The sequence below is a fragment of the Alosa sapidissima genome, chromosome 10, assembly GCF_018492685.1.
Source record: "Alosa sapidissima isolate fAloSap1 chromosome 10, fAloSap1.pri, whole genome shotgun sequence".
Lineage (NCBI taxonomy): Eukaryota > Metazoa > Chordata > Actinopteri > Clupeiformes > Clupeidae > Alosa > Alosa sapidissima.
The window spans coordinates 3,225,394-3,244,756 of record NC_055966.1 but is presented as its reverse complement, the minus strand read 5'-3'; the positions used below and the strand labels follow the sequence as shown (position 1 = coordinate 3,244,756).

At 40.1% G+C, this 19,363-nt stretch overlaps 1 protein-coding gene across 1 annotated transcript; it reads left to right on the top strand.

The window, feature by feature from the left end:
• Positions 1-2,412: 2,412 nt before the first annotated feature.
• Positions 2,413-10,075, top strand: hsc70 (heat shock cognate 70). The gene is made up of 9 exons (XM_042105906.1): positions 2,413-2,550; positions 5,320-5,531; positions 5,920-6,125; positions 6,239-6,391; positions 6,486-7,041; positions 7,144-7,346; positions 8,054-8,252; positions 8,551-8,783; positions 9,785-10,075. Exons 2-9 carry the CDS (start codon positions 5,327-5,329, stop codon positions 9,983-9,985), a joined length of 1,956 nt encoding a protein of 651 aa, XP_041961840.1. The 5' UTR covers positions 2,413-2,550; positions 5,320-5,326; the 3' UTR covers positions 9,986-10,075.
• The last annotated feature ends 9,288 nt before the right edge of the window (positions 10,076-19,363 follow it).

Genomic DNA, 19,363 nt, shown 5'->3' with positions numbered 1-19,363 from the left:
GTGGTGGCCGTGGACTTTTTTTTTATCATTCTGAATTTTGGGGGTGCTTCTCACTCTGCCTTTGGTATTTGAGATTAAAGCACAAAATGAAACACTTATTTACACCATGAAGTTTATCTGAAAAGTGAATTACAAGGTGTTTAGACAGATAGACACTGTTCATGTAGTTCTCTGATATGCTAATGCAAGTCTCCATTAAATTGACTACAGTAGAGCTACAGTAAATTGCTGCATCTGAATTAATCGTTAATGTTAATGTTGTGAGAGATACACAGTTAGGCTACTGTCTCCTTTATTGGTTCATAATTAAGCAATAAGCCCTGAGAGGCCGTAGGTTAGGCCTTACACTGATTTTAGAACAGCTAACAGCTATATTTTTGCAAGATTTCATAAAATAAAGGCACAGCAACGAGAAACGATTTATTCATAGATAATCATCTTTCTGTCAAAAACGAACTGTTTTAGAATGTAATATATTTTATTTATTATCATTGTTAATCCACTCTTCATTTTGTTGTGTATAACTATGTGGTAGTTTGTTTGAATGGGTGGAGTTGGTGTAATGTGATATTGTTTGTTTTTCACTGCTGGTGAACCAATATTGTCACTGTAGCTTAATTTGCTCTTTCTGTTTCAGAATAAGGCTTTTAGGATACACTGGACATCATACTGTAGGTGAGCTGAATGAATGAAATATCTGCAGGTTTGTCCTGATAGTGCAGCGATAGGACTAGGAACACTAGTGCAATATTGTACATTATGTACAGTATTTTATATATTATTTTATATACTTTAACAACCTGGGAATGCATGGTTTGAAGCATAGCCTATAGTTTAAGTGCATTTAGGCCACGCAGAATAAGTGATCAGACAACAGGCGCCCGATTCAAATAGGTTGTTAGAGCCTGGATTTTGGAAAATTGGAAATGGGCTTGAATGGGCTCTTGGCCAGACGGACCTGCAGAGCAAATCTCAAATATGCCGGAAGTTCTTTTTCCCAGGCTACTTAAAATGTTTACTTCCCATTACAGTGTCACAAGGTGGCATATTTCCCGACATTAGCCTACCTTATCAATGAGGCTACACTGTTAAATAAGCAAAACCCTGTTATAATCACCCCGTTTGGATATTGAAGCTTACCGACTGTGCACCTTCAGTTTTAACTTGATGTGAAGTCATCATCCAGACTTCATAGCCTACTTCGTTCAAATTTGTCCATTTCTTTCGAAATTGACCGAAGTCATCCATACACTTGCTTGCACAGAAGCCTGCACTGTATTGTTATGCGGCAATTATGTTTATATTCTCCTGTCTCTGATTCGTTTCTAATGGTGGCTGGTATTGTTATGCCAGTCTCTACTATATTCAGAACAGCAGGTGCCAGTCTACAGCTTTGTTGCATAGAGATAAATTGGTATTATGAGAAGCAGCTGCCATTCAAACTTTCTTTCTCAACAGTGAGTCAATTCTTTGTTAGGCTATGTGATGACACACTATTTTACTGTAGGCCGTTTGCTATTCAGTTCACCTGGCACCATATTATTACATTTTCAGCAACATTTGGCAGCCGTGGCCTACAGGTTAGCGCTTCAGACTTGTAACCAGAGGGTTGCCGGTTCGAACCCCGACCAGTAGGAACGGCTGAAGTGCCCTTGAGCAAGGCACCTAACCCCTCACTGCTCCCCGAGCGCCGCTGTAGCAGGCAGCTTACTGCGTCGGGATTAGTGTGTGCTTCACCTCACTGTGTGCTGAGTGTGTTTCACTAATTCATGGAATGGGATAAATGCAGAGACTAAATTTCCCTCACGGATCAAAAGAGTATATATACTTATACTTATACTTTTGGGTCCCGACCCACCAGTTAAGAAACACTGTATGTTACAGTTGATTCCACTGTCGCAAAGTTTGCTTCTTGTCAGTTCAATCATCGATATGGTATGCTGTATATATTTATACATACACCCGCATTTTGTACTAACAGCCATAATATGTAATAACCTAACAAGTTAACAATATTACATATTGCGCTCAAGCAGTTTATTACATAATGCGGCAGATTATTACAAAATGTGGCAGTTATTACATAATGACGTGAACATTTATTACATTTTGTCGATTTATTATATTTACATAATGCAGTGTTATTACATAATGAGTTGTTACACGCCATGTGCACGATAGGGCCCTATGACTCCTGTGAGAATTTCCAATTATGTACAACAAATTCAACAATTAAAATGGATTGCGCTTGTAAACTACAGCATACATGCCCATTTAAATACCGGTATGCCATTATTTGCACCCTCATTCTATGCACTGGAGAGTAGTGAGTGCTAATTTCAAACACAGGCCTAGAAGTTTCTCCACAGGTATCATGTGACAGCCACTGGAAACTCTCTGCATGAGTATATACAGCCAAGAACATCAGAGCTCTGTCTTTCGGTCCAGCTCTTGTGGAGGAAGAAGGAAGCAGGAGTTTCTCAGACCTTTGTGTCTGTGAGGCTGGAAAGGACACTATTCATATCACTCTGTGAATTGTGACTGAGACAGGTAAAATCCCCTATTAAAATCTTGATATCTTGTATTGTGCAGAATTGTTTTTCTGTTGTGTTGTGAGGTAGTTTTAAGCTTAAATGAAACTTAACTGAAAAACATAAACTTATTTATGAATTCTTGTTTTGCTGCATAAAAAATAGCCTTTTGCTGATACAAAATCCATATGGTTATGCTATTTCTTATCTTTTTAAGTAGTGTATGCTACCCTGTGTGGCCGCATTTGATCCAGAAATGTTTCCCAACCAAGCCATGAAAGATGGCCAAGTTTGTAAGAATTATTAAAGAAACCTGGTTAACAGTAATTGAATAAGCTCACAGTAAATCAAAGCGTGTGGTGATTGACATTATCCAGCTGTCGGAAAGTGTTCATGGAACAGTGTTCTTCAATAAATATATCCCACAGAGAGTTAGAGGAGTGAGGTGCTTCTGAGATTTTGGCTGCTAGCCAGTGGTGTCTGTTTTTAGTGTCACACAACCCTTTCCCTGGCATGTGGTCAGTCAGCTCCTTCTGAAAGCTTAGAAGCTCAGAGTTCACGTTCTCATATATTCAGTTATAGTAGGCATGGGATGTAAAGACTAAATGTTTTAAAAACATCATTGTGTTAAACATTGTGGACCCTATTTTAACGATCTGAAATGCAAGTATCAAACGCAAAACGCAAGTAGCTTTGTGGGCGGATCTCGGGCACTGTTGTTATTATACCAGCGGGATAAATGACTCTTGCGCCCGACACAAATCTTAAATGGGTTGGTCTGAAGTAGCTACATTACTCATAGGTGTGGTTTGGGCGTAACATGCAATAAACCAATCAGAGGGTCTTCTCACATTCCCTTTAAAAGCAGGCGCGCTTGTTCCATGGTGGATTGCTATTACAGGCGCACGCCAGGAGCACTTCACAGCCGAGGAGACCGATGTTCTCGTCAGGGCCATGAAAGACAGAGAAGTGCCATTGTATGGGGATGGGAGAAACCCACCCAAATTAGCTTCGGTTAAACAGGCGTGGGAGGTACAGTAATTGCCACAAATGTTTCCATGACTGGCATTTTTCTTTTTGACAAAATGTAAATAAAGAAATGTCACGAAGACATACTTTCCGATGTTTTGGGCTCACTCTCACTGAATCACAGGGTATTGAATGCATGGTGATATTTTTGCAATGTAGTCTAACATTAGACCAAGATTACTTTGCTTCACTATACCTCACTATAGACGATGCAGCTCTTCTGCTAGATAAGCTCTCCTCTCCCGTGCTGCTGCTGGGGCATTTGGGTTAAATGCCATCGGCACATGCAGTTCAACATCACGTCTCCTTAAGTCCTCTAATATTTCCTCATTTATGTCATCAACACATCCATGATTCAAGGAAATGTTGTGTAACACAACACAACATGCCACAAAGAATGGTGCGACTTTTTGCGGACTGTACTGTAAAGTGCCTCCTGACCTATCCAACATCTGAAGCGCATCTTCAGAATGTTCATTCAATTACACTGCGTGTTTGTGTGTGTTTTCGATTAAATAGCATTGACAGGAGATGGCAGATGTCTGTCACAACCTGTCGGGTCAGGGGTAGCTTAAGCCCTCATTCCTCCTCACTGAGGGAGAGATAAGTCTGTCTGGGCCGGCAGACCCTCTCATCCCGCGTCTAATTCTCTGTCCCAAGACGTACTCCATCTCACTGTGCAATAAAAAAATTATGAGAAGGGCAATTGAACCGCGTTGTGCACACGGCACATTATTGGCAAGCATGCACCCTTAAAATAGCATCTGAATAACGCGTCACTGACTTAAGACTAGGTTTTTCCTGGTCTGTTGCGGAATTGTTTTCTGAAACTGCAAAATACACCCCTGCTCTTTTCACTGAACCGCACCGGGGAGCACAAGTTCATTCCCTAATTTACCGACGTGCGTCTGTGGAGGGAAAATTCCGCTGTGCGTCCAATGCAAAATAGGAATGATACAAGCGCCAGTGTATAAAGTCAATTGCGCCTGAGTGCAAGATAGGGCCCTGTATGTCTAGTAACCCGGTGAGAGAATGGATTTACTATCATTGAGATGAATCAGTTTGTTTATCCACTGTTCTTTATGTATAATAGCTCAACCTACTTGCAGGAACATACTGTACGCTTGATGTTCACACTTATTACACTACAAAGAGCAGTAAGTACATCACTACAAAGAGTAGGGAAATCTGCCCAAAGGACTATTGGCTCCCAACTCCCCTCCATCCACATAACACATATCATAAACGCTGTACGAACAAAGCCAAATCCGTTGTCAAGGATGCCACCCACCCACGCCATTGTCTTTTCAGTCTATATAGGCTATACTGTATATATATATATATATAAAGAAGCTGTGCCTGAGCCTGCTATACTTATATAGAATGTCTATTTATACACTACTTATTCCTGTAGACATGTCATCTGGAAAACCGTATTATCCAACTATACACTACATTATTAATCTCTATTATCTACACAACTACACAGAATACCATACTCAACCTGCACTTGGTATTTAATGCTTCTTTGCACTTCTGGTTGGATGCCAACTGCATTTCATTGGCTCTGTACCTGTACAGAGCTAATGAAATGTTGAATCTAATCTAATTTAATAATTTAATTAACCCACTTATGCTTCTGTTTCTGCTGTTTAATTTTTTGTATCACCAAAACTGTTATAAATCATGGTCCAACAGGGATGAAAATGAGAAAATAACTCACCACAAAAACACTGACTGAGGTGACTTATTGTTTCAGATACAGGATGTCTAAAGGTCCAGCTGTTGGTATTGACCTTGGTACCACCTACTCCTGTGTGGGTATCTTCCAACATGGCAAGGTGGAGATCATTGCTAATGACCAGGGCAACAGGACTACCCCTAGCTATGTTGCTTTCACTGACTCAGAGAGGCTGATTGGGGATGCTGCAAAGAACCAGGTGGCCATGAACCCAACTAACACCGTGTTTGGTGAGAGGAAAGAGACTTGAAACAACTGCTACTTCATATATACTGTTGGCTGTTAACAGCTATTAGATATACATTTTCAAATAAATATCGTATTATAGTTTGTGCTTTATTCACTATTGTGTTTTTTAAATCTTAGGTTGCCAAAGGTCATATGCAGTTAAAGTAGAATGTACCACAGATAAATGATTAAAATAATATTGTACTAGTTGTACTGATTTACTACAAATATACTGATTTACTGTAGCTTTGTTAGCTGTCATAATTCGATTATTTGACAATCAGTCGTAGAGTGATTTTTATATACTACTTGAAAAACCGTAGTGATCTCCAATCTTTGTGTAACTGTAATATGATTGTGTAATTGCAATTGCCCTTTCCCATTGCACAGATGCTAAACGTCTGATAGGCCGCAAATTTGATGACGCAGTTGTACAGTCAGACATGAAGCATTGGCCATTCAAAGTGGTGAGTGATGGAGGCAAGCCTAAAGTGGAAGTGGAATACAAGGGTGAGGTGAAGACATTCTACCCTGAAGAAGTGTCCTCCATGGTCCTCACAAAGATGAAAGAGATTTCTGAGGCCTACCTTGGCAAGGTAAGAAAAGGAGTCATAACAAAAGAACATCAAAACAAAATGTGGGTGACTGTGCGTGAAAATATAAATGTACAGCCTCGAGAAGCCAGTGACAAACATCTTGTTTTCCTCAGCCAATGACCAATGCAGTCATTACCGTGCCTGCTTACTTCAATGACTCCCAGAGGCAAGCCACAAAGGATGCAGGGACCATTTCAGGGCTTAACATCCTGCGCATTATCAATGAACCAACTGCTGCTGCAATAGCCTATGGTTTAGACAAAAAGGTACTCTCTTTATATACAGGAGTCCGTAATATCTTGTTCAGGCCCTATAGTAATAAAAAACTTGTGTTTCCACGTTTGTCCTTTTCTGATTCAGGTTGGAGGGGAGCGGAATGTTCTGATCTTCGATCTAGGTGGAGGTACCTTTGATGTTTCCATACTTACTATTGAAGATGGCATTTTTGAGGTTAAGTCAACTGCTGGTGACACACATCTTGGTGGTGAGGACTTTGATAATCGTATGGTAAACCACTTTATTGGTGAGTTTAAGAGGAAATTCAAGAAGGATATCACCAATAACAAGAGGGCTGTTCGACGTTTGCGCACTGCCTGTGAGAGGGCCAAACGTACCTTATCCTCCAGCACCCAGGCTAGCATTGAGATCGACTCATTGTATGAGGGTGCTGACTTCTACACCTCAATCACAAGGGCCCGTTTTGAGGAGCTCAATGCTGACCTCTTCCGTGGCACACTAGAGCCAGTGGAAAAATCCCTGCGTGATGCCAAAATGGACAAAGCCCAGATTCATGACATTGTTCTTGTTGGTGGATCCACACGAATTCCAAAGATTCAGAAGCTCCTGCAGGACTTCTTCAATGGTCGTGACCTCAACAAGAGCATCAATCCAGATGAGGCTGTGGCCTATGGAGCTGGTTAGTGGTTTCTACATGTACACTGGAACAAATATTTACATAAATGTTTTAAATACATTTTGTCCTCTTTAACCTTGAGGTTTAATGTTTTCCTATTTACAGCTGTCCAGGCAGCCATTTTAGCGGGCGATAAGTCTGAAAATGTGCAAGACCTCTTACTTTTGGATGTGACCCCTCTCTCTCTGGGCATTGAGACAGCTGGTGGTGTCATGACAGTGCTCATAAAGAGGAACACTACTATCCCTACTAAACAAACTCAAACCTTTACAACATATTCTGACAACCAGCCAGGAGTGCTGATTCAGGTATATCCCTGCCTGGTATCAGTGAATGTTAAAATGTCTAATAAGAATTGTAAAAATGCGAAGCCTTGGAGTTGGAGTGTTATGCTTTTGAATGAAACATTTTGAGCATTGGTCAATATCTGTTGTTGATGGATTATTTCAGTGAGATGCATCAGATATAAAAATGTGATTATTGATTGTTTGTTAATTAATTAATTAATGGTGGTCTGAGGTCAGCTGCCAGTAGGTGATAAAATGGCAAGCCACTGTACATAATTTAAGGTACTGTATTTGATCTGTGGTTGGGATTTTAATTCCATATCTCTGGCTGATTTATCCATTTGGTGCTCATAATGATTAATATTAGGTTAAGGCTAAATCTACTGTTGTGACACTGCAAACTAAACAGAATGGAAGCAAATATGTGGTCCAGTACACCATTTATTGAAAAAATTCCTTCAGTGTACCTTTTGTTGCTGTGCCAAAAAGCACACAAAAAGAATGAGGGCTTGTTTGTTGTGTCTGTTGTGTGTGAGGAAACATAGAAGACTTCTCAATCTGGGAATTATTTTAGAATATTGGGGTGTGGTAGGGAATGGATTTGTCGTATCGTGCCGTACTAGTAGGCAATATTAAAGAGAAGGAAAATCAGTAGTAGTCATTAGTAGTGTAAGTAGTGAACAGATGGAAGAATATGATCTCTCTCTCTCTCTCTATTTCTTTCTTAGGTGTATGAAGGTGAAAGAGCTATGACAAAGGATAATAATATCCTGGGGAAATTTGAGCTCACTGGCATCCCCCCTGCTCCAAGAGGTGTTCCACAAATTGAGGTGACATTTGACATTGATGCCAATGGTATACTCAATGTGTCTGCTGTTGACAAGAGCACTGGCAAGGAGAATAAGATTACCATAACTAATGACAAAGGTATGGCTCAATGCATAATCCTAAACCATGCTTAATCTATTCATAGATGCATTTTTTTCTTTCTATTTATTCAAAGGATGGATATAAATCCAGATAATGTAGATTTTTAAGTAATATATAATATGTTAAATGCATTGAGTGGACCCAGTGACCTTAGTATGTTATTGGTATATTACTATATGACTGTGTCTTCAGAAAGACTAACATGCAATTTGGCAGTTGCTATAATAAATTAAACTTTTCCTTCATAATGCTACTGATAAACACTTAAATGGATTATTTATTTTGTTTACCCAAGGTCGTCTGAGCAAGGAAGACATTGAGCGTATGGTACAGGAGGCTGACAAGTATAAAGCAGAAGATGATGCACAGAAAGAAAAGGTCACAGCAAAAAACACACTGGAGTCTCTTGCTTTCAATATGAAGAGCACTGTAGAGGATGAGAAGTTGCAGGATAAAATCAGTCCCGAGGACAAGAAGACCATTGTGGACAAGTGCAATGAGGTCATCTCTTGGCTGGACCGGAATCAGGTAATCACACAACATTGTATAAGTGATATAAGTGATCACTGAAAAAAAGCTACCATTACCCAGCACGATCATCCTCTGAGTGTATCTAGATGGTTAATAATTGCATGACAAATGCATGTTTTCAAGATGCTATCCACATTACAAAGGCTGTGTGAAGGACACTATCACCAAATAAGCAATCACAAAATTGAATATGTTGCATCCTGGATTATATAAGGGTTTATGAAGTCATCTCAGACTTATTGGAACTACAACTTAAAACTACAAAACTACAAACTAACAATTCCCTACTCACTCTACCTGTGAATGAATCCCTCCAAACACGGAGGCATGACCCATCCAAAATGCAAGTGTTGAGACCATGACAACCATGAGAAAAATAAATCCACAGGAGACTAAACTTTTACCCCGGGCATGTACAAGGTTCCGCTCTGCGCATGCTCCATAAAATCTCTCCCCGGGCTTTTAGCGTAACAGAAAAGCGGCGTCATCTGTCTTCAGATAACACTTTCACCACAAGGGATAACGTGCATGTCATTTCTAAAACAAGTCATGGGTACAGCACGTACAAAATGTACAGGTCTGTAAACTTGTCCAATTCACCACTCAACATGGTACCAATTCGTCGCCAGCTAAATTGTTTGTCAATTGTTTTGGTCTCTGACATAATAGGTCAACCGGAAAAGCTAACTACTAACAAGCTGAAAGGGACATAGTAGCAGAGTTGGACATACTCCGGTCAATAAATCGATTCCCCTCCTGTGCCGGTATACTAGGACAAAGACAGTAGTGAAAATGAAATGGCCTCGTGAAGCTATAACCATAGCTCAACTTAACTGTACATGTAAACATACTTTTGGATTGCTGTAGAGAGGACTTTGAACGAGTGTTTGTTCCATACTGCCAGCTCCCCCTGTATTTCCCTCGTGTTGTTTCTAACTTTTTCACCATTCTTCCTGTCTACCACTCTGCTCTACTTTGCTTTTCTGTCTCTCTAACAGACAGCCGAGAAGGATGAGTATGAACACCAACAGAAGGAGCTTGAAAAAGTCTGCAACCCCATTATCACTAAGCTCTATCAGGGTGCTGGCGGCATGCCTGGGGGTATGCCTGGGGGTATGCCTGGGGGTATGCCAGGAGGATTTCCAGGAGGTGCAGGTGGTAGCCCTTCATCAGGTCCAACCATTGAAGAGGTTGACTAATGTCAGTAATGTCCCAAACCACTCTGGACATTTTTGCTTTTATTTTTCCGTTGCCAGATGTAACTGCAAATTAAACTACTTCAACCAGCATTAATGGATCTGTCACTCAAACCACTGTGCAATGTTGTCATTGAAAACCTTTGTGCATGTGAACACTCAAAGTTAATAAAGTATTTAAATTAAAAAGTATCTATTTAAAAGTTATCAAATTAATTAGCCTTGTTAACACCAGACCTATTCTCAGAATTGGTCTGGACATCATTGGTTCACCTCCACTTTCCAGCAGTGAAAGTAAACTCAAGTGGTACATTACACTCTTACCAATCCTATTTCAAAGAAAATACACGTCCGTGTCATTAAAAACTGACACTGACAACAGCCATTGGCACTTCCAACCATCCTCCTCCCTCAATCATTGTACAAAGAGGTTGTGATTGGTTCCTGGGTTTTTGGTAATTTGGGAATGGGCTTGAATGGGAGGATTGTGGGAGTAAATTCAAATGTGTTCACAGATTTGTCTGGGTTCACCCCACCTACATATTAATATGACTCATACTAACATCTTTAAAACCCACTGCATTTCTGTTAAGCTTTATTGATATGTTTGAACCCACTGCATTTCTGTCTTGAGGTAAAAACAAGGATTAAAGTTCTCCGTCGTAGGACGGATTTCCGTCAATTTGATTTTAGAAATGTCATATTTGAGATCGATGCAGATCCGATGAGAAAAAAAATAGGAGGGGGGGGGGGGGGACTATCACCTTTGCTTTTCCTTTTTTAAGGCAACTACAAATATTAGGTAAATGTTTAAAGACCTAATAGTGTTCTTGAGAACTTTCTGTGTCTCAATCAGTGACCGCTCAAGAAGATAGCCTACTAGTGGGGTTGTTTAAGGCTCAGTCATTTCAAATTTGTGTTAAAGTTTGGTTTTCACTTCCAAGTTGAAGTTTATGGTCTATAGAACAATTTGAGTCCGAGTGTCAAACACACAGATAAAAAATGGCCTCTGGGGGGCGCCGCAAAATATATAAACTGCTACAACTTTTCATTAGATTATCCAATTTTAACATATGAGGTATGTATGGATTCAGAATTAAAAGGAGAAACTGGTGTGTTAAGAATTTGGTTACCAGATTAAAAACACACTTTATAATAAACACACTTTTAGCCCATGGACAGCAAAATTGTGCTTTTTTTTTAGATAAAGGGTGGAAATGCCCTCAAAGTTGCAATGAAACATCATTTTTAACTAAATTCTTTGATGCAACAGTTGCTTTTCTGGACCAGTGAGTGACATTTGGGTAATTTTCTGCGGCACACCTGATGATCTCTCACGGCACACTAGTGCTAAATGGCAGGAGTTACTGAATGGGACAGTGACTTTGTCTGGAAGTGTGGTCTATTGTCAGATGAAATTTGAGCTCTTTGACTAGAAACTTTAGATGTGTTTGGTGTACATAGAAGAATGGCTATACTGAAAAGAACCCCATGCCTAATGAGAATTATGGTGGAGGGGCTGTGCTATTGTGGGGCTGTTTTTATTCACAAAGGCCTTGAGAACCTAATTAAGGTGCATGGTGTCATGAACACCAAGAAAAACCTGAACATTTTCAAAGGAAATCTGCCAATCTCTGCCAAGACACTATAAGTTGGTCATGATTGGATCATTCATCAGGTCAATGAACCAAAGCAAATGTCCAGATCAAAACAAATATTGTTTGCTGAACACAAAATCATGCTCCAGACATTGCCATCTCAGTCCCATGATCTAAACTCCATAGGAAAACAGTGGGGTGAGTCAAAGAGGAGTGTGGACCTAGGAATCTGGACGATCTGGGGAGATTTTGTAAAGACGGTCTTAAATCCCTTGCTTTGTATTCTCCAACTTTATGGGGTTTTATTGGCAAAGGGAGGCTTAAGAAGTTATTACAAGCAGGGGTGCCAATAATTGTGAGCAATGTGTTTTTGTTACAAATATTTATTTCTTTATGAGATTTTCCTTTTTCTCCAAATAAATTTGCTTCCCTTCAAGGTTGGATTTTTCCTAATTTCTTTCATTGTGAGATTACAATAAATCACCAACAGATTGTTTTTTAACCGAGGTGCCAACAATTCTGGAGGGTACTGTATGTAATTGCTATAATTATTGCTATAATTTAAACTATATTTTCTGATTCAAAGCTGAACAACTGAACAACAGCTGAACTACAGCTATAAAACTGACTAAAAGCTAGATTCATGTCAATTTAGGTTGGTTTTTACAAAGTTAAATTGTGTTTTGTTTTATAAATCATGATATTGAATTATGCAGTGCAAGATGCCTCAAAGACAGTAGACAAATGCAGAAAGAAAGCTACAAAAGGCAGTGGATCTCTCTCTCTCTCACACACACACACACACACACACACACACCACACATACAAACAAATAGATAAAGATTTCACCTGGTGGGGTAAATGATCTATATACTATAGTATGATGTAGTTTGTTGTAAGATTCCATGTTGAATTTTGTTTCAATATGGGTCGCTATAATTTAACGGATTGAACTGTAAATTATGCTGACATATGTTTAAAAATCTTGTTTCATGTACCCCTTTTTCAATTTGAGCCCCTGGCCCTCCAAAGGTCTCTGCACGGCGCTGATATAGAGAGCTAGGCAATGCCCATGATGATGACTGAGCTGTGTAATGGGTCTGTTGCCTACTTTAGGCTATCATGACTACTTCATGACTACCTAAAACCGTCTTTATTCAGAAACTGTGTCATTGGTCATTGATTTATGTACTCAAAAATAGCCCTCTAGCCTTTTTCACAAGCCTGTATTACGCAATGGGTTCCTCAAAATTCCACACACATTATTATTGATTTACTTTCTTCCAGATATAAAGTTCTTTTGTGATTTTTTTGTGAATAAAATGATGGCTTGATTGAAAAAAGTTGGTACTCATGATCCTAAATTCATAAACTCAAAGTTGCAAGTTGGGTGCTTAATATCACATCGGCTTTATGCAGCCATATTTGTGTATGGGTATCCTAGGTATCTTTGTGCTTCAGGGATATTCTGAACAACGTTCTTAAATCGATTTGAGTGATTACCCAGGCTTTATTTACAATAACTTTAAAAATGATGTTTCATTGCAACTTTGAGGGCATTTCCACCCTTTATCTAAAAAAAAGCACAATTTTGCTGTCCATGGGCTAAAAGTGTGTTTATTATAAAGTGTGTTTTTAATCTGGTAACCAAATGCTTAGCTCACCAGTTTCTCCTTTTAATTCTGAATCCATACATACCTCATATGTTATTTGGTTAAACTAGTCAAAAGTTGTAGCAGTTTAAATATTTTGCAGCGCCCCCTAGAGGCTATTTTGTTATCTGTGTGTTTGACACCCGGACTCAAATTGTTATATAGACCCTTCACTTCAACTTAGAAGTGAAAACCAAACTTTAACACCAATTTGAAGTGACTGAGAAAAATTACACACACATACGACCCCACTATACATCAGCCATGAGTTTCGCTTTGTTTTGTAGCTACACGCTCGTCTCGGGCGTTTGCTTAAAAAAAGGACTATAACGGAGGAGGACTATAACGGTCTAAAAGTTGGATTATAGTGACACAATCGAGACAGCTGATGAGGTTGGCCAATCCGTTTAACTTTTTTGGATATGATATTGTGAGCTCTATGTGCGAATTCGGAGAAGAAGCGTAGGCTGTGTTCTTTCCGTGCATCAATGAAGACAATTACTATCGCAAACTCTTGACAGGGGAAGTCATTCATTTTGGGTGTCACCTATGACTTGAACAGATAGCCTGCTATGCCACCCGATGTAGGGTACTATTATTGTTACAGTTTTTAATCAATGCAACTAACATTATGTGTAAAGCGACGCAATATAAACCGTAGCCTATGCAATTTGTCATCCCGTCTGTTATGACATCAACACAACAATGTTTTTCACAATTTGCGACGGAAGGTTTTGACTGAGCGTGTTAACATAAAATAATAATAATAATATTGTCATCATCGCGAACTGTCGAGTAAGGGGGTCAGTCGTGTTTGTGACGCACAGACAGCCTTGTAGACTATTTTGCTTAGGCCTCACTTTTAACGACAGTAGGTTTAGAGTGTATGTTGACAAAAAATAACCATACAATTAAAATAGTCAACTTAAAACTTTGCTATAAAATATTATTAATTTATAGCACAAAACCATAACCAGTAGGCCTACCAGAACCTCGCATATTAGCGTCATGTGTGTGTGTGCGCGTCTATTTGGCAAGGCCACTAGCTGTCATGGATGCTTTGTTGCTAAAGGAAGGCAAGTGTCAAAAGTAAAAAAAATAAATGGAGATGGGCGGCTGTTGGAAACGGGGGAGAACTAACAAGCCATGGTGTAAAGAAATTAAAGAGCCAGGGGTTTGCTTTTGCGCGGTTCGCTGCAAGAAAATTGTTTATGGATGCAATAGGAAAACGTTTTAACACGCCACCAATCAGAAGACCGCCATAAGGTTAACGTTCGTGCACTTCAGGACATCTTCCCTATACCTGGTGCAACTAGCCACCACGACAGAGGTAGGCTACGTTTATCTAAGGCTGACCGTTTTTACGTTTAGAAAGTAGGCTATGCATGTTCTTTCATAGCGCAACACGACCTGTCCCTCACCATATCGCAACGTCTTGTCAACCTTACAATCTGTTGCAGAAGACAAAAGTGCCCTCTCCAGATTGTCGTTATCAAATGCGCAGACCTCCTGCATGAGCACACACAGTACTGCTGCTCATTGGAACACTGAGTTATCTGTAAAACTAAAAATTACCATGTTTTCATTAAATGCGGCAACAAATGGAAATATGAACAATATCTAGAATGTTCCGATTCGTTACTTTGATGAGGAAATTGGAAGTCTTGCAAACTTGATTTTATAGATTTTACTTGGTGTTGAATTGCATATTAACAAGAAAAAAATCTCCCCTTTAAACACTTTTGGCCTGAAGTAATTAAATAAGAGTGTAAGTTAAAGCCTTTCTACAATATTGCTGCAGTAGAAAAGAACAGCAATGGCTAATCAGCAATGGTACTAATGGTATGGTACTAAAATATATTTTTGTTCATCAGGAAAACTCAATCTCAATCAAGAACACTCAATTCGCCTTATTCACATGGCGGCCATTGGCAGCTAAAACGAGGCTACAGGGTACACAAACCATAGGATTGTTATGTTCTATGCATTCACCTGTAGGTGGCATTAATTATATAGTAAGTGTACCCTGTAGCTTCGTTTTGGTTTAAACAATGGCCGCCATGTGAATAAGGCGAATACTCCCTTTACTTTGCTGTTTGCATCTTTTTGTACATTAAAAACCAATAGGTTGTGACCGCAAAAGGGGTGCTATCTCTATAGGTAGATATGAACAACGTATGACTTATGGCCTGAAAAAAGTTCAGTCAAACAAAATTTTTTTTCACTTTAATCCCTGGGTAAAAATGTGATGAAACTTACATGCTACTGTAGGCTTAGTCACAGTAAAAAAAAAAAATTGTGATTCAATGATATTGCAACCATATACACTTTTGTCAACAAAATAATACAAAGAACTGTGTGCTTGGCACAGTGCCCAACACTGAACGGAAGGTCCATATGCTTTAAAGAGCTTCTTTGTAATTCTGCAGTCTAGAATCATGCACAATTGCCTTTATTATGCAGTACACTTTACAACTACAAAGTACAAGAAAGCCCTAAGCTGATGAAGGCTAGCTAATTTAAAATAGTTAGTTAATAGTTAACACCCACCCTTGCACACCTATTTTCCCCTTGGTTCGGATGCCAGGGAACCAGTCACTAATTTGAATAAATTACCTTTTATTTTTATCAAAATTTGCACAGATTAAGTTTAAAACTACAATAAAACACCACGTTTAAACAGTCCATTAAAAGTCCAATCAGACCACGTTGTATAGTTCGTAGATGCAGTAGGGCAACAGTCCGGATGATGGGGAACGCGGCCAAAGGCGCAAAGACGCAGCTTTTTTTGTTGCTCTCCCAAATAAACCGGAAGTAAGCTGCGTCGAGTGGGCGAGATGACTGAGAAATAGAGAGGCAGACAATCAGCGATCAGAGCACACAAAAGACCAGAATATGCTTCCCACACGCTACACGGATGTGGCCCAAATGCTCACGTTCCTTAGGTTTATACTTAGAGAGCGTTGAACTGTATTCAATCGTTCCATCCAGACCTGGGCTCACTCGCGATCGGCCCCGAAGTGGAAGGGGGAATCCAGCTGCAGCTGAAGGGTAGAGAAGCAGGCAACGAGGCGATCAGAAGCACCACCATCAGCTCGGGATAAGCACACACGTATACACACACATACAGGTATTCTCACGTTCCTTTAGAGGGAGGATAGCGAGCGTTGTATCCGATTCAGTCAGGCTGTACCCCCGGCGGCTCGTTCGTCTCTGGATCGGCCAGTCTGCGTAAATTCCTTCTCCGTTCTGCAGAAGTGGGACCCGGGGCTGCAAACGATGCTTCCACGCCGAACTCCCTTACCCTCATATCATCAGTCTTAAATAGTCTATTCAATTAGTCCAGGGAGGTAGGGTCTGAGACAGGCAATGCAGTTCAGCTGAGACTGAAGGGATTCTCACGGATAGGCTAGATCATTGTAGTGGGCGTCAGGACAATAGGGCAATCAGTTACTTCAAGTGCACATAGTAATCACACAAGTGAATGGCATCAAGCACAAAATCCACTCCCACAAGCAAATACAGACTACTGGTGTCCTATCAAGCACACAATATTGTCAACACAGCAATCGTGAAACACAACTTAAGCACCCCTTATGTCACTCCCAGCCCCCCTTTCAATAAACTACCCCGATCCCAATGACAATGGCCCGACATACGCATAAATTAATTTATTGTATGGCCCCTATGAATGGAATTCCACGAAACTTGCATTCAGAGGGTGTCACACAATGATTGTGCAGTTCTGAGCATGTCAGCCAAAGATACCTGCGATTACAAAGCCTCATTTTTGCTTTTGCTTTTGCTTTTTGCTAACTAGGTGGCGCTATACCGCAAATGTGTGGTTATGGGATGTGTTGTGATGGCCCCTTTAGACCAACATGCAACATGATCATCCTAGGCCCTATGGTTCTCAAGATATTCACAGAAAACTGTGTCCGCCCTACCATCCTTTTGGGGGGCCCGGTGCAGTGGTTGCGCAACAGATCAAAACTCAATCAAAATCAATGCTTCCTTTTCATCCTTTTTGGGCTACATGCCCACCAAGTTTCGTGAAGTCCAGTCTCTCCTGTGTCCTGGGAATCGTTGACACAAAATTACTGGGGAAAAGAAAAACAATCCGAAGAAAAATAACTCTGACTAAACCTATATGACCGCCATTTCACTAGCGCAGGGGTCATACTTAGAACTAAGAGAAAACACATAAAAAAGTAAAAATAAAATGAGTAAAATGAATGTATTGATAGGGAACAGAAGACAGAATAGAGGTTTGATAGATCGGTTTGTTAAGCCTGAATTATCTGCAGCTGAATGTTAACAAGACATAAGAGCTGGTAGTGGACTCCCAGAGGAAATAGCTCAGTTTTACCCCTATCACAATCAACAGGGTAGATGTGACAGAGCAGTATAAGGGGAGGAGGAAAAGGTGTACCCCAATTAATAGTCCCGACTACGCCACCCCAGGAGAACCACTGTAATTACCCCCCAGGGAAATACCAAGGTAACCTCAGAATAGAATAGCCACACAGGTTCAAATGCACAACGCTGCACTCACATGGGTTAAGGAAAATACAAAAATATATTTATTGAATATTGGTATATGACACATAGTTAAAATATCTGTACGTGTGAACTTGAAGCATACCTGAGGTGGCAGAACAACACCTCTCATCCCCTGATCAACCTGAGACACAGAAGGTCCTACCAATGATGTTGTTTTTTCGTTCTGAAAAGAGGGTAGGGCGGACACAGTTTTCTGTGAATATCTCGAGAACCACAGGGCCAAGGATAACTACATTTTTTGGTATGTTGGCATCCAGGGGCCATGTCAACCCATCCCATATCCACTCATTTGATGTATAGTGCCACCTAGTTAAAAATGAAAAATGAAAAACGAGACATTGTAATCACAGGTACAGTATCTTTGGCTGACAGGTTCAAAACTGCACGACATTTGAATTGTAGGATCATTATGACACCCTCTGAATGCATGCCAAGTTTCGTGGATTTCCGTTCATGGGGGACCATGCAATAATTGAATATATGTGTACATTTAGTGTCTGTACACTACGCATGCACACACACACATAAACGCACACACACATACACACACACAAGCACAGACACACACACATAAACACACACACACACACACACACACAGAGGTACGCACACACTCACACATCCCTCAGTATCACCAGGGTCTCTACACATAAACTCGAGCATTGAGAACATTGTTTGTGTACACAGAGTTTATTAAAAGGAAAGGTTTTGGAAAACTCACTTCTTCACTGGCAAGCGGAAAAACCAAGTGAGTTGTTCAAAACCTAATAATAAATGAGCGCCTAATCTCACTGAGCTAATCCAATTCTCCGAGATGGACAAATCAGTTTTCAACTAATTACGTAAGCAGCACCTTGGCAACATTTTATCTGGCACAATCTGATTACATTGCCCTTATCGTATAACTCCTTGTCCTAGCGACTAGGCCATTTGTTTTCAAAACTCGAATCCCCCTGACATTCGAAAATTAGGAACGTTTCTTGACTTGATAAATAAGCTAATTTTTGCAAACTCACTTCATTATTTCTGATTGTGTATATTTCATGGTATATTCTAAAATATCCACCATTACAAATATTCTTATTTGAATAAAAATGATAATATTGACTGGCGTTTTGAAAGATACAATCTTGCGAAAGGCTCTGTATTGGAGTGGTAAACTTATCCCCTATCGTGCACTCAAGCGCAGTTGACTTTATATACTGGCGTTTGTGTCTTTCCTATTTTGCATTCAGTGCATATTGGAATTTTCCCTCCACAGGCACACGTTGGTAAATTAGGAAATGTAATTGCGCCAACGGGGGCAGTTCAGCGAAAAAAGGAGGCGTGTTTAGTGTAATTGTGTAATTTGTAATGTTTTGCATTGATGTGCACTGGTGCGCGTTCATGGATGATAGAAGGATGGTGCGTTGTGCACCCGCCAAAATGACTGGACCAGGTTTCTCTTGGTCAGTGGTGTAATGCGTTTTAGGTAGTGTACAATAGCGATTTTTAGACAATGTGCTAGGCCACTCGCTAGGTTGTTAATTACCACACCCCTGGGCACATTGTTTAAAAAATAGACGTGC